This window comes from Bos indicus x Bos taurus, chromosome X (genome assembly GCF_003369695.1).
Source record: "Bos indicus x Bos taurus breed Angus x Brahman F1 hybrid chromosome X, Bos_hybrid_MaternalHap_v2.0, whole genome shotgun sequence".
Taxonomy (NCBI): Eukaryota; Metazoa; Chordata; class Mammalia; order Artiodactyla; family Bovidae; genus Bos; species Bos indicus x Bos taurus.
The window spans coordinates 48,937,868-48,953,734 of record NC_040105.1 but is presented as its reverse complement, the minus strand read 5'-3'; the positions used below and the strand labels follow the sequence as shown (position 1 = coordinate 48,953,734).

Below are 15,867 nucleotides of genomic sequence, written 5' to 3'. Positions count from 1 at the left end.
AAATCTGGTGTGTTTCTACTCACTGAAATAAACTAATGGCAAGAGATATTAAGTAAATTCCATTTATACTTTCATTGTAAAGAATAAAATACCTAGAAATAAGTTTAACCAGGGAGGTTTAAGACCTGTACACTGATAATCATAAGGTACTGATGTAAAAAATTGAAAAAAAAACACAAATAAATGATGAATTATTCTGTGTTCATGTATTGGAAGCATTAACACTGTTAAAAAGTCCATACTACTCAAGACAATATACAGATTCAATGCAATACTTATCACAATTCTAATAGCATTTTCACAAAAATAACAAACAGTCCTAATATTTGTCAACAAAGGTCCGTCTAGTCAAGGCTGTGGTTTTTCCAGTGGTCATGCATGGATGTGAGAGTTGGACTGTGAAGAAAGCTGAGCACTGAAGAACTGATGCTTTTGAACTGTGGTGTCAGAGAAGACTCTTGAGAGTCCCTTGGACTGCAAGGAGGTCCAACCAGTCCATTCTAAAGGAGATTAGCCCTGGGTGTTCTTTGGAAGGACTGATGCTAAAGCTGAAACTCCAATACTTTGGCCACCTCACGCGAAGAGTTGACTCATTGGAAAAGACTAATGCTGGGAGGGATTGGGGGCAGGAGGAGAAGGGGATGACAGAGGATGAGATGGCGGATGGCATCGAAGACTCAATGGATGTGAGTCTGAGTGAACTCCGGGAGTCGGTGATGGACAGGGAGGCCTGGCGTGCTGCAGTTCTTGGGGTCACAAAGAGTCAGACACGACTGACTGAACTGAACTGAATATTTGTTAATACATGACCAAACAATATTCACAAAACCAAAGTTACCTTGTGAAGGAACAAAGCTGGAGGCATAATAACTCCTGATTTCAAACTATATTACAAAGCTGAGGTAATCAAAATAGCATGGTATCAACATTAAAACAGACACATAGATCAATAACATGGAATAGAGAGCCCAGAAATAAACCCATGCATATGTAGTGAATTAATTTTTGAGAAAGAAAACAAAATTATACAATAGGGAATGGACACTGTCTTCAATGAATGGTTTTGGGAAACACGTACAAAGAATGAAACTATACAACTTCCTCAAACTATACACTAAAAAAAGCCCTCAAAATTGATTATAGACTTAAATGTAAGACTTAAAACCATAATAAACTTAGAAGAATACATCAGAGACTCTTGATGAGAAGACTCTTAAGAGTCCCTTGGACAGGAAGGAGATCAAACCAGTCAGTCCTAAAGGAAACCAACCCTGAATATTCACTGGAAGGACTGATGCTGAAGGTGAAGCTCCAATACTTTGGTCACCTGATGCAAAGAGCTGAGTCATTGGAAAAGACCCTGATGCTGGGAAAGAATGAAGGCAAAAAGAGAAGGAGGCAACAGAGGAAGAGATGGTTAGATAGCATCACCAACTCAAATGACATGAATATGAGCAAACTGTGGAAGATAGCGGAGGACAGAAGAGCCCGGCATGCTGCAGTGCATGGGAACAAAAGTGTTGGACACGACTTAGAAACTGAACAACAACAAACTTTGTATAGGGACAGATGGTTACTAGACTTACTGTTGTGACCAATTCTGTGTATGTGTGTGTGTGCTCAGTCGCTCAGTCATGTCTAACTCTTTGCTGCCCCATGGACTGCAAGGTTCCTCTGTCCATGGAATTTTCCAGCCAAGAATACTGGAGTGGGTTGTCATTCCCTACTCCAGGGGATCTTCCTGATCCAGGGATTGAACTGACGTCCCTGGCATCTCCTACATTGGCAGACAGATGCTTTACCACTAGCGCCACTTGGGAAGCCCCATGATATCATAATGTATGCAAATAAGTCATTATATCATACACCTGAACCTACATTTTAGTAATAAAATAAATAAAAATAAAAATATTTTTACAATATATAAAAGGAAGGAAATTTAAACACATCCTACAACATAGATGAACCTTGAGAACATTATGCTAAGTAAAATAATTCAATAAGACTAATATTTTATTATTTTATTTATATGAATTAATACTATAGTTGTATCTATGTAGACAGAAAATAGAATGGTGGTTGCCAGGGGCTATGGGAAGTAGGGAATGGGAAGTTGTTTAATGGATGTAGCATTTCAGTTTTGCAAGATGAAAAGAGTTCCAGAGATTGGTTGTTTAACAATGTGAATGTACTTAATACTACTACTTTTTAAATGGTCAAGATGGCAAACATTACCTCAAATGAAAAATAAAAAAAATATAGTAAACTTTATGTTATGTGTATTTTTATCATAATAAAAATATAAAAATAAAAAAGGATGAAGTACATTGCATAGCCTCATGAACCTTGGAAATATTGTGCTTGCTGAAAGAATCCAGACATGTAAGACCATATATTGTATGATTCCATTTGTATGAAATGTTCAGAATAGACAAATCAATTGAGACTGATAATAGATTAGTGGTTTCTAATGGCTCTGGTGAGGGAAGATTGGGAGTAACTGTTAATGAGTACATGGTTTCTTTTTGGAGTGATGAAAATGTTCTGGAATTAGTGGTAACAGATGCACAATTTTGTGAACATACATTAAAATACTGAACTGTATATTATTAAAAGGTGAATTCATGGTATATGGGTTAATTTTTAATTTAAAGAATTGGAATAACCAAAGAGTTCATAAACATACACAAATAGAGAATTATTTAAATAAAAAAATTATGGTAAGTTCATACAATAGGATTGTGTGCAGCTATTAAAAGGACATTTATAAATGAGAACAAAAAACATGTTATATGGAAAAGTCACCAAGGTACATGGTTAAGTTAAAAAGGAAAACTACAAAAATGGTGACTATATGATCACTTTTGTGAAATGAAAAACAATAGCTATGCAAGTAGATACAACTCTCACACATATCTGTGTGTATGTGTATGTTTGTGCAAACATATACAAATTTATAGTCTGCCCCTCTCCCACCTAGTAATTACTGAAATGCAGCTAAAATGAACAACTTCAGATATTTTTACTTTTTTATTTGATCTTTCAGAAGTATTAATTTTTTTCCAGATTTATACTATTTTATCTCTTATACTTTAATGTTTTGAATGTTTAGAGCCTATCTAGGTGGAGAGATAATAGATCTCACTTTCTTTGTATTTCATAGAATTCTAAAAAATTCTTAGTGAAATATTACATCAAAAACCTGAAGTAAAACACACATTAAAAAAAAAAGATGTCGTCTTCCTCCAAATCATTCTTATTTTTCATTTTATGAGAATGTTATATGAACTCCATGGTTCTTATCCTTAGATTTTAGTTAAAAACAATTAACAGAGAAGTCCTTTATATTTGTACAAGGAAGAGAAAAATTCTTGGCCTTAAATGAAAGCTAATTTCCAAAGAAACACAACAAAACAACCAACTTCTCAATTTAAAAAAAATAAATGAAAACAGATTACTACTACCCAGAGGCAGATTCAGTTTTGTTCTCTGTTGTCATCCTCTAAGCTCTTGAAATTATGAAAGGAATTCAGATCTATGCTACTCAAATTTGATACAATAGTCCTTCAACTTAATAGTGCCTTCTTCTGGTGCCATGTTTCACATGCAACTACTTGTTTAGTTGCCAGTGGTGTCTGATTCTTTGCCACCCTATGGACTGTAGCCCCTCCAGGCTCCTCTGTCCGTAGGATTCTCCAGACAAGAATATTGGAATGGGCTGCCATTTTCTTCTTCAGCAGCTACTTAATCAATGTTAATAAAGAGGGAGAGGGGCTGAACTTGGAAAAGATGTTTGAGAAAAACCATTTTGAAACCTAGAAGTAAAATGTTTTAGTTTTCTATTATAATATAACAAAAATAAACAAAAATCCAGTTGTGAGTATAATGGGGGTTGACAGGGCTGGGGAGAGAGGAAAATGGGAAGTTGTTTGCAGTAGTATTGCAGTGCTAGTTGCTCAGTCATGTCCAGGGATCAAACCCAGGTCTCCTGCACTGCAGGCAGATTCTTTACCATTAGAGTCACCAGGAAGATCCCAGAAAGTTATTTAATGGGCATAAAAAATTCTGGACTTTGGTTGTACAACACTGTGAATATACTTAGCATTACTGCACTGTACACTTAAAATGGTTAAGTTAGTAAATTTTAGGTTATACGCATTATAACACAATTTAAAATAAAAATAAATAAATCCATTTGAAGTATAAATAGTTCAGGTTGATGTCAGCAGCTCTAAATTGAGACTGTTTTCACTTCAAGTCAAATCTTTACCATAAAGCAAATCCATGTGGATTTGATACAATTTTTAATTTCAGTCATTTTACTAAAATAGGCACATGTTTCTCTTAATTTACTGAGAGACAACTTAATTTCCACTTTAACTCTTGAAGTCTTTAATCTTTCAAGATAAAAGATTGTGAAAATGGTATGGTTTCCCCAGTAGTCATGTATGGATGTGAGAGTTGGACTATAAAGCAAGCTGAGCACTGAAGAATTGATGCTTTTGAACCCTGGTGGAGAAAACTCTTGAGAGTCCCTTGGACAGCAAGGAGATCAAGCCAGTCAATCCTAAAGGAAATCAGTCCTGAATATTCATTGGAAGGACTGATGCTGAAGCTGAAACTCCAATACTTTGGCCACCTGTTGCGAAGAAGTGACTCTTTGGAAAAGACCCTGATGCTGGGAAAGATTGAAGGCAGAAGGAGAAGCGGACAATAGAGGATAAGGTGGTTTGATGGCATCACTGACTCGATGGACATGAGTTTGAGCAAGCTCGGGGAGTTGGGGATGGACAGGGAAGCCTGGCATGCTGCAGTCCATGGGATCACAGAGAGTCAGACACGACTGAGCAAGTCAACTGAACTACTTCATTTATTTTAGGAAATAGTAAAATAGAGATATATATATATATATATATATATATGCATAGTGATATATATATGCATATGATATATATATATGCATATGATATATATATATGCATAGTGATATATATATATATATATATATATATATATGCATGCATGCTCAATCACTTCATTCATATTTGAATCTGTGTGACTCCATGGACTGTACTCTGCCAGGTTCCTCTGTCCATCGGACTCTCCAGGCAAGAATACTGGAGAACCTGTCTGCCAATGGAGGAGACCTAGGATACTCCAATTCAATCCCTGGGTCAGAAAGATCCCCTAGAGGAAGGCATGGTTACCTACTCCAGTATTCTTGCCTACAGAATCCCATGGACAGAGGAGCCTGGTAGGGTACAGTCCATGGGGTCACAAAGAGTTGGACATGACTGAAATATACACACACACTCTAGGGTTTGAATTGTACAACTAGGTAGAAGGTTTAACATTCACTGAAGTGAAGACTAGGAAAGGAGCAAGTTTGGAGGATTAGGGATAGACCAACTGTTCTAAAAAAGTATTATCCGACCACCACCCCCCTTCCTTGCCACTCTTCCACCCTGCCCAGGGTATATTTGAGAGTACCTGGAGACATTTTTGGCTATCAAACCAGGAGGCAGTTGGGGCAGGGTTGCGGGACATGCTACTGGCCCGGATTGGCATACTGCTAAACATCCTACAATGCACAGGACAGGGTCTCACCACGAAGAATGATCTGGCCTCAAATGTCAATAGTGCCAAGACCAAGAAACCTTGGGTTGGAATCCTCTCTTCTGAATTTGTCCATTATTTCTCAGCCTTTACAACAGGCTTCTCCTCTTCTGACCCTAATTACTCAATAGTCTGTCTTTAGCAGCCCACTTCTCTTTTCTCTACACTTTCTCTTTGGAATATCACCCATAACTTCAACTACCACATCTATGTTACTGACTCCCACAATTTTGTCTAGTCCCAACCGTTCTTCTAGCTCTACAGCATTGTTTCTTTTACATTTTTTCATTAACTTACTGCTACATCTCTTGTCTTTATAAGTAGCATCTGATAGAAAACCACAGGGTCATTTATTTCCCAAACTGAGTATCTAGTTTGTGCAAAGGGCAACACTAGTACTCAGAGTAAGGTAGTGATGGTGATGAGAGGTAATCATGGTAATTGCTTTAAATGCATTATCCTTGTAAAGCAATTATCCATCATTTAGAAAAAAAAATTAATGCATTATCCCTGATTCAGTTCAGTTCAGTTCAGTCACTCAGTCATGTCCGATTCTTTGCGACTTCAAGAACTGCAGCACGCCAGGCCTCCCTGTCAATCACTGACTCCCAGAGTCCACCCAAACCCATGTCCATCGAGTCGGTGATGCCATCCAACCATCTCATCTTCTGTTGTCCCTTTCTCCTGCCCTCAATCTTTCTCAGCATCAGGGTCTTTTCCAATGAGTCAACGCTTCACATAAGGTGGCCAAAGTATTGGAGTTTCAGCTTCAACATCAGTCCTTCCAATGAACATCCAGTACTGATCTCCTTTAGGATGGACTGGTTGGATCTCCTTGCAGTCCAAGGGACTCTCAAGAGTCTTCTCCAACACCACAGTTCAAAAGCATCAATTCTTCGGTGCTCAGCTTTCTTCACAGTCCAACTCTCACATCCATACATGACTACTGGAAAAACCATAGCCTTGACTAGACGGACCTTTGTTGGCAAAGTAATGTCTCTGCTTTTTAATATGCTATCTAGGTTGGCCATAACTTTCCTTCCAAGGAGTAAGCGTCTTTTAATTTCATGGCTGCAATCACCATCTGCAGTGATTTTGGAGCCCAGAAAAATCCCTGATTATGACAATAGTTTTACAAGGAAAAAATTGTCATCTCCTGGGAAGGAAAGGTGCAAGTGTTTAATTAACTACTTAAATATAAGAGTGTTTGTAAATAGCAGAGTATTTTAAAAGTCAGTTCTATTTTGACATTATGGATTGCATTCTCTCCATTAAAAAACACTGGGAACAGAGCTGGAAAAGTGTGTCCATAGTCACAGGGAGGTGGATATGAATGATGAAGGCCTAAGAAGTTCTGCCTGTCTGTTTAGTTGCATCTGACTCTTTGTGAACCCATGGACTGTAGACCCCAGGCTCCTCTGACCACGGGATTCTCCAGGCAAGAATACTGGAGAGGATAGCCAATCTCTTCTCCTGGAGATCTTCCCAACCCAGGGATCAAACCAGTGTCCCCTGCATTGCAGGCAGATTCTTTATCATATGCGCCACCAGGGAAGCCCTAAGACATTCTGCTGCTGCTGCTGCTAAGTCGCTTCAGTCGTGTCCGACTCTGTGCGACCCCATAGATGGCAGCCCAGCAGGCTCCCCCGTCCCTGGGATTCTCCAGGGAAGAACACTGGAGTGGGTTGCCATTTCCTTCTCCAATTCATGAAAATGAAAAGTGAAAGTGAAGTCCCTCAGTCGTGTCTGACCCTTATTCTAAGCCGCAGTGTACCTGCTTCGGTTACTTACCTACCATATATCACAGAATATAATACACCAGCCATAGTGGAATGAATCATTATTTTCCTTAACTGTAGAGAAGGAAAAAAATGACAATGAAAGTATGACATACTGTCAATTGTCAGAGATTTCGTAGATGTTGACATATTTTAAAAAAGATAAGCCTTCAGAGATTTGTAATTTGTTAAAATATGAAGAAAAAACGTGATCTTAGATTCTATGACATACGGTGAATTTGTTTTCCACATTCAATTTCCATGGTCGGTGCCTGTGTGCTATCTGCACTTCAGCCAAGTAAGACGTTTGTATATCGCTTTCTAAAGGGTCGTAGGTAGTTTTATGACTCTGTTGTGCTTCTACAACTAGAACGTAAAGCTCTTAGCTTTTCAATCACCTCTTTGTTCTCCACACAAACACTCCCGCCCCGACACGCAGCGCCTTTCCACAATCTATGCAGATGCTTCCATTTAAGAGTAAACCTGAATTTGTTCTAATCTTAGAATTGCATAGATAGTATAAGACTATCTACAGATTTAGTTACACTGGGGGCGGGGGAGACATTCTATTAAATAAACGCTTCTTTTTTTTTTAAGACCCATCCTCGCAGAAACGTTAAAATAGGGTGGGGTAGGGAGCGAGGGCGGAGGCAGAGAGGGGATATACGTCTCAGGATACAGGAAATACGGAAAAAGCGAAACCCAGAGGAAGCTCTGTGCCTGGAAGGGACCCGCCGCCATCTCAGGTCTCTTGGCCTCGCCAGGGCCCACTGGAGAGAGCTGACACCCAGGTCCTATAATCCTTATGGGGGACCAACCTTGTACCTCCGGGAGATCCACGCTCCCACCTGGAAACACGCGGGAAACGAAGCCTCCAAAAAAGCGCTGCCTCCTAGCTCCACGTTGGGATTATCCTGAAGGAACGGCTAACGGAGGTAACACCACTCTCCCTTCCACACCTCCTCCAGCATCACCGGGCCTGAAGTCGCATCCACCTCCTCCGGAGAAGTAGTACAATATACTTCTTCCACTCTAAACCAGGTCAGATTCTTTCTCATTTGGGACAACCAGGCTCTCTCAAACTTAATTATGCATTTCCGCAGATCTCCTTCTCCCTTTCCCTATTCTTTTCACGATTTCAAAATGTAAAAAAAAAAAAAAAAATGTAGGCATTAAATAGCTCTTTCACAAAATATGTGGGGGTGAGTTTATAGATATTTAATAACGTTAAGTAATTATTTTTAAATATATATTTTCAGTAGACGTATCTGTTGATTTGCTTTAAAGTCAGTTGGGCCCAGGTGAGGGGTACAAATGTTAATGACTTGATAATTGTTAAAGCTGAGTGATATATACATGGGGATTCATTAAACTATTCTTGCTACTTTGGTGTATATTTGAAGCTTTTCCGTTCAAAAAATGCCTGATTCAAGATCAATAACATCATTGTATTTAAGGCCTAATTCCTATAGCCATAGCTTTGTGCTAACAGAGTATTTTAAAGCGAACCTTCAGAGTTGTATAACAGGAGAATTTAATGATTTAAAAAATATAGTATGGTAAATCAAACCCAAGTACCATAATATTTGCTTGCTCAAGGTATTCAGGAAGCTTGGGGGACGGACCTTGAGCCATCAAAGAGGAAGGGGTAACTTTGGGTGGGCCTTAAAGGATGAGTGACATCTGCCTTGTGGAAGGGGCGGGAATGCTTTACTGGCCTAGCTTTCCCAGAACAAAAGCCCCAAGCAGGTTTGTGCTAGGAAAAGCTTGTCTATAATTCTGAATGTATGAGAAAAACTAGGAGGTGAGATAGTGTTGCAGGGGTTGAATATTTATGGTAAGGAGTATGCAGTTTAATCCAGAAGCAGTGGAAACCATTGAAGATTTTCAAGGAAATGATATATTTTAGGAGTCCAGTTTTTCTATCAGGAAAACAATCAATTTAGATGAGCTTACAGAATGTAAAAACTAAGGTCTGACTCAAAACTCATAGATTCTTGTACTCCAAATAAGACATGGCATACTTTCTTCATTTACGCAATAAACCTTTAAGGAACTGTTGCAATGGACTAAGCATTATGCTGGGAACTGTAGGGGTTAGATAACTAAAGCACATAGGAAAGTGAAGTGAAGCCACCCAGTCGTGTCCGACTCTTTGCGACCCCATGGACTGTAGCCTACCAGTCTCCTCTGTCCAGGGGATTTTCCAGGCAAAAATACTGGAGTGAGTTGCCATTCCCTTCTTCAGGAGATCTCCCCGACCCAGGGGTTGAACCCGGGTCTCCCACACTGTAGGCAGACGCTTTACCATCTGAGCCACCAGGGAAGTCACGTAGGAGGGAAACAGATATTGAATGAATAGGTCAATGATTGATGGGATTACAGTGGCAATTTAAGGAAGTTCTGGACTTGGGGCTTGGTGGTAGTGCATAGTAAAAGAATGAGCTCTTTTGTGCTTGAAAGCTTCACTCTCAGTCATTCCTTACTGCCTGATTTCCCTCAACTTTACCTCTCTGTTCAAAGGGGTAGAGTTGGGGTAAAAGGGAACCATAGGAATAGGAGTGCTTAAACAGAAAACAAAGGCGGTTGTATAGGGCAAAAAATGCAAGAAATATATAATTTCCTCCAGTGATTCAAATCATTGAAATTATAATAACAAACATTTACTGAACATCTTATATGCCAGACACTGTTCTACAAAACTTCCCAGCGCCTATGCTCTTAATTGCTGTGCAATAGATCCCTTCTAATTCTGTCTGTATAACTTTTTCAGGAATACATAACTGAAATAGCTGAAACGGGGGTATGGTAGAACATAAGAACTTGAGGAGGTCATGGGAAAGAGAGGAACAGTAAAAGAAGAAATGATTTAACCTTATTTTATTATTTTTCAGTCTATGAGGGATTGCAGTATGACTCCATTTCCTTGGTGTATTCATAAAATAGTTCACTCAGTGAAGACAATGAAGATTACTGACATTGCCACCCTGCTTTTTCTGATGTCCTGCACCAGGAAGTTGTGATTTTTAAGGTAATCTCTTTACTAAAAACTTATTAAAGAAGGAAGAGGAATAAGAGTTGATTATAACACATTAAAATAGTTAGCCAAACAAAGGGCTAGCACCAATGATAAATTGAAACCATTTTCTGCATTATATGAAACCATATATACCATATAATAATAATGCTATCTATAAGCTGTCTTGTTATATTCACTCCTAATTACCTTATAGTTTCTGGTATCGTGGTGAAATGAATCTTTTAAACCACATTTTCAGATTATTGTTGGTAAATGGGAATGTGATTGATATTGTAACATACTGATTTTATATGCTGTGAACTTTCTGATTTATATTTGTTCTAATATTTGTAGATTCTTTGTATTGTCTGTTAATTAAGTATATTGTAAATGATGGAAATTTCTTCCTTTCCAATATTTATTTTTTAATTAGTCTTACTGTGTTAGCTAGGATCTTTGGTATAATGAAATATAGTAGCAGTGATAGAGGATTCTTTTGCTCCTGAATTTACAAGGGAATTTTCATAAATGTTTCACCATTTTTAGTATTTTCTTTGTCAGGTTATGTAAGTTCCTTTATATTCTTCGTTTGCTAAGAGCTTTTATTATGGATGAGTATGGAGCTTCTCCAAATACTGATCACATGGAGTTTTTTCCTCCATTAACATGACACTGAGACCATGTGATAAATTACAGTATTCAATTTTCTAATATATTTCTTGCTTCTGGTTTCATCAGGCCTTACCACTGAACATTGTCTCTTATTTTAATAATTTTTCCTTTTATTTTCTTTTTGTTTGCTCTTTTTCTAATTTATTTGGACCATTAGCTCAGTAATTTTAAATCTTCTTTCCTAAAATAATTTATAACCATAAGTTTTCTACTATGTACTACTTTAGAAGAATTTCATAGGTTTTTATATGGAGTATTTTTATTATTATTCAATTATTATTTTATAATTGCTCTTAAGATTTATTTTTTGACTCATGAGTTATTCGGGTATTTTAAATTTACAAACATGGATTTTTTTTTAGAAATCATACTGTGAAATCATTAATCCAATTACAGTTAAACATTTTATTTTCTATTTTAAAATATTTAATGTTTTTTATTCTTGTAACAAAAAGCAAAATTATACACTGGCTCCTCATCTCAATAGATTTCAGCAATATAAAACTTTCATTAAATACATAAGAAAACTGTGCTTATGCTGTTCAATGATGGAGTTATTGCTGATATTTATACTTGTGGTTTTAAATCTTTTATTTTGATCTAATTCTACACCTAAAGAAAAATCGTGAGAATATTACAAAGAACTCCCATACACTCTTTATCCAGGTTCACCAATTACCATTTTGCCATGTTGGCTTTATAATTCTCTATTTCTGTTTCTTCCTCTCATTCCCCTTTTCTCTTTCCCTTTACTGTTGTCTACCTCTCCCGCCCCTTAGCCTGTCTTCTACCTCCTCCTCTTCCTGTTTCCTTCTCTCTCTTTGAGCTGTTTAAGAGTAACTTGAAGACTCCAAGTGCTTTTACTTGTAAATACTTCAGTGTATATTTTCTCAGAATAATACCTTTTTCTTATATAACCTCAGTTGCTGCTGCTGCTGCTAAGTCACTTCAGTCGTGTCCGACTCTGTGCGACCCCATAGATGGCAGCCCACCAGGCTCCCCCGTTCCTGGGATTGTCCAGGCAAGAATACTGGAGTGGGTTGCCATTTCCTCCTCCAATGCATGAAAGTGAAAAGAGAAAGTGAAGTCGCTCAGTTGTGTATGACTTGTATCGACCCCATGGACTGCAGCCTATCAGGCTCCTCTGTCCATGGGATTTTCCAGGCAAGAGTACTGGAGTGGGGTGCCATTGCCTTCTCCCACATAACCTCAGTACCTGTTTCAAAATAGAAGTTGGACCTTCTTCCAATTTTTGTTTCATAAGCCTTTATTGTCAAGATTATCCACTCATATTCATTGAAAAAGGGATGACTTTGGGAGAACATATATTTTAAATGGACAATGTAAGCTCTATTACAGTTCTTTTTCTCCTAGCTTTATTGAAATATATTTGACATATAACAGTGTAAGTTTAAAGTGTACAGTACAGTGTGATGATTTGCTAAATGTATATATTACAAAATGATTACCCACAATAATATTAGGTAAGACATCAGTCATATAATTAATATTTTTTTGTGTGATGAGAACTTGTAAGATCTACTGTCCTAGCAACTTTTAAGTATACAATACAGAATTGTTAACTATACTCACTATACTATAGTATTAACTATACTATCACTGTAGTTATGTAACTATATATTGATAGTGTAACTATAGTGTTATAGTATAATGTACATCATGCTGTAGATTAGTGCCTCAGAATTTATTCCTGTTACAACTGAAAGTTTATATCCTTTGACCACCTTTATACATTTCTCCTACCTTCCCTTCCCTGGAAACCACCAATTTACTTTCTGTTTCTATGAGTTCAGTTTTTTTTTAGATTCCATGTATAATTAAGAGCATTCAGTATTTATCTTTTTCTGTCTGACTTAACCTCACTTAGCCTGATATCCTCAAGGTTTATCCACTGTGTCATAAGTCCCTTCTTTTTATAGCTGAGTAGTTCCAGTGTAATGTGTGTGTGTGTATCACATTTTCTTTGTCCATTAATCTGTCAGTGACACTTAGATTGTTTCCACATCTTGCTTATTATAAAGAATGATGCAGTAAAATTGGGATTGCAAGTATCTTGTGATTGTGATTTCATTTCCTCAGAAGTGGAATTGCTGGATTATATGCTAGTTCTATTTTTAATTCTTTGAAGAACCTCCATACTGCTTTCCATAGTAGATATTTCACTTCACATTCCCATCAAGGAATATGCAAGGGTTCACTTCTCTCTATATCATCACAGGCATTTTTTATCTCCTGTCTTTGTTAATAGCCATTCTAAAAAGTGTGAGGTATCTCATTGTGGCTTTGATTTCCTTTTCCTTGATGATTAATGATGTTTAGTACCTTTTCATGTACCTGTTGGCAATCTGTATGTCTTTGGGAAAATATCTATTTAGGTCTTTTGCACCTTTTTGAATTAGATTATTTGTTTTTCTGATTTTGAGTTGTATGAGTCCCTTATATATTTTGGATATTAATTTTTTATCAGATATGTGTTTTAAAATGTTTTTTTCCCATTCCAAATATTGTTTTTTCATATTGATCATTTCTTTTGCTGTGCAGAAGCTTTTTTGTTTGATGTAGTACCATTTGTTTATTTTTTGCTTTTGTTGCTTATGTTTTGGGTGTAATATCCATAAAAACATTGCAAAGACAAATGTCAAGAAGCTTTTTCCCTGTTTGCTTCTAGGAATTTTAAGTCTTTAATCTATTTTGAATTAATCTTTGCCAGTGGTGTAAGATTGGGCTCCAGTTTTATTCTTTTTCATGTGAATATTCAGTTTTCTCAGCATTATTTATGAAATAGACTATCTTTTCTCCATTAAGTACTCTTGAATCCCTTGTCAAACATTAGTTGACTGTATATACAATGTTTTATTCTGGGCTCTCAATTCTGTTCCAAGGTCTATGTGTCTGTTTTTACGTCAGCACCATGCTCTTTTGATTAGTATAGCTTTGTAGTATATCATAAATTAGTGTTCCAATATTATTATCTAGACCATATTGCACTTTGACCAGTTTGTTCCAATAATGTGTTTTATAGCTATTTTGGGCTTCCCTGGTGGCTCAGATGGTAAAGCATCTGCCTGCAATGCGGGAGACTCGGGTTCGATTCCTGGGTTGGGAAGATCCCCTGGAGAAGGAAATAGCAATTAATTCCAGCAATCTTGCCTGGAAAGTCCCATGGACGGAGGAGCCTGATAGGCTACAGTACATGGGGTCACAAAGAATTGGACACGACTGAGTGATTCCACTTTCCACTTTATAGCTATTTTCTTTTCTTGATCAAAGTTTCAATCGAGGATGATGTGCTGCATTTAGTTTCCATGTTTCTTCAGTTTTCTTTAACCTGGAACAGTTCAACCTTTCTTTGTCTCTGATGACAATGACAGTTTAAAGATTTCTGGACAATTGTAGACAGTTGTTTTATAGGTTGTTCCTAAACTTAAATCTGTGTGCCCATTCCTCATTATTGTATTTAGATTATGGAATTTGGCAGGAATGTCAGAGAAGTAATGTATTATTCTCAGGGCAGCATATAAGTGGCACATAATGCTGATTTGACCCCTTAGAAGAAATGTTAACCTCGATTACTTGGTTAAGATGATGTTTACTAGATTAATCCACTCTAAGTTTCCATTTTCTGCTTTATACTTAATAAATTTGCTTGGGGTACTTTGAAACTGTGTAGGTATCCTATTTCTCCTCAAACTAAAATCCGCTGGCTTTAATATCCATTGATAATTCTTGACTGAATCAGTTATTACCCTGTTGCTGCTGCTGCTAAGTCACTTCAGTCGTGTCCGACTCTGTGCGACCCCATAGATGACAGCCCACCTGGCTCCTCTGTCCCTGGGATTCTCCAGGCAAGAATACTGGAGTGGGTTGCCATTTCCTTCTCTAGTGCATGAAAGTGAAAAGTGAAAGTGAAGTCGCTCAGTCGTGTCCAACTCTTTGTGACCCAATGGACTGCAGCCTACCAGGGTCCTCTGCCCGTGGGATTTTCCAAGCAAGAGTATTGGAGTGGGTTGCCATTGCCTTCTCTGAGTTATTACCCTAATGGCTGCAAAATGGTCATTTTCTTTCTTTCTGGCTGCACTGGGTCTTTGTTGCTTTTGAATGAGCTTTCTCTAGTTGCCATGAGCGGTGGCTACTCTTCATTGCAGCGCCTGGGCTTCTCACTGCCATGGCTTCTCTTGTTGCAGAGCATAGGCTCTAGGCTCACGGGCTTCAGTAGTTGTGGCACACAGGCTCAGTAGTTGTAGCTCTTGGGCCCTAGAGCTCATGGGCTTCAGTAGTTGAAGCACATGGGCTCAGTAGTTGAAGCTTGTGGGCTTTAGAGCGTGGGCTCAGTGGTTGTGCTGCACGGGCTTACTTGCTTTGCGGCATGTGGAATCTTCCTGGGCTAGGAATCTAACCTGTGTCCCCTGCATTGGCAGGTGGATTCTTACCCACTGGGGCATCGGGGAGATCCTGAAATGATCATTTTCAAATGTCATCTTTTCACTACATTTATTACTTTGTATTCTGCTTCAAGGAAGAGGTTTTTTCCTCCTCCTTTTATTTATTTATTTGCTTATTTTGGTTTTGACACATAGATTTTTATTTTATTTCATGAGTATGCTATTGCTATCATTATTTATTTTAATGCTCAAATTGTCCCAGTGGCAACCTATTCAAGCTGGATTCTCTGTCCATTTGACATATTCCCATGATTTTTTGATACATTCTTGACTTCAGCCATTTCCTTACTTTTTTAACCTTTATGCTTGTTTTGTATTC

The 15,867-nt window shown here is 37.8% G+C and overlaps 1 protein-coding gene across 4 annotated transcripts in view; it reads left to right on the top strand.

Annotated features, from left to right (window-relative positions):
• The first annotated feature begins 7,891 nt into the window (after positions 1–7,891).
• Positions 7,892–15,867, top strand: part of NBDY (negative regulator of P-body association) — a 67,214-nt gene continuing 59,238 nt past the window's right edge. For 2 of the 4 annotated variants that reach the window (XM_027533541.1, XM_027533542.1), the window contains exons 1-2: positions 7,892–8,435; positions 10,289–10,425. In XM_027533541.1, the coding sequence (XP_027389342.1) occupies positions 8,200–8,406 (207 nt within the window). In that variant the 5' untranslated portion in view covers positions 7,892–8,199 and the 3' untranslated portion in view covers positions 8,407–8,435; positions 10,289–10,425. Of the gene's footprint in view, positions 8,436–10,288; positions 10,426–12,008; positions 12,027–15,867 lie in introns of those variants that run through there. The other 2 variants (XM_027533543.1, XR_003509577.1) reach the window with 2 other exon arrangements.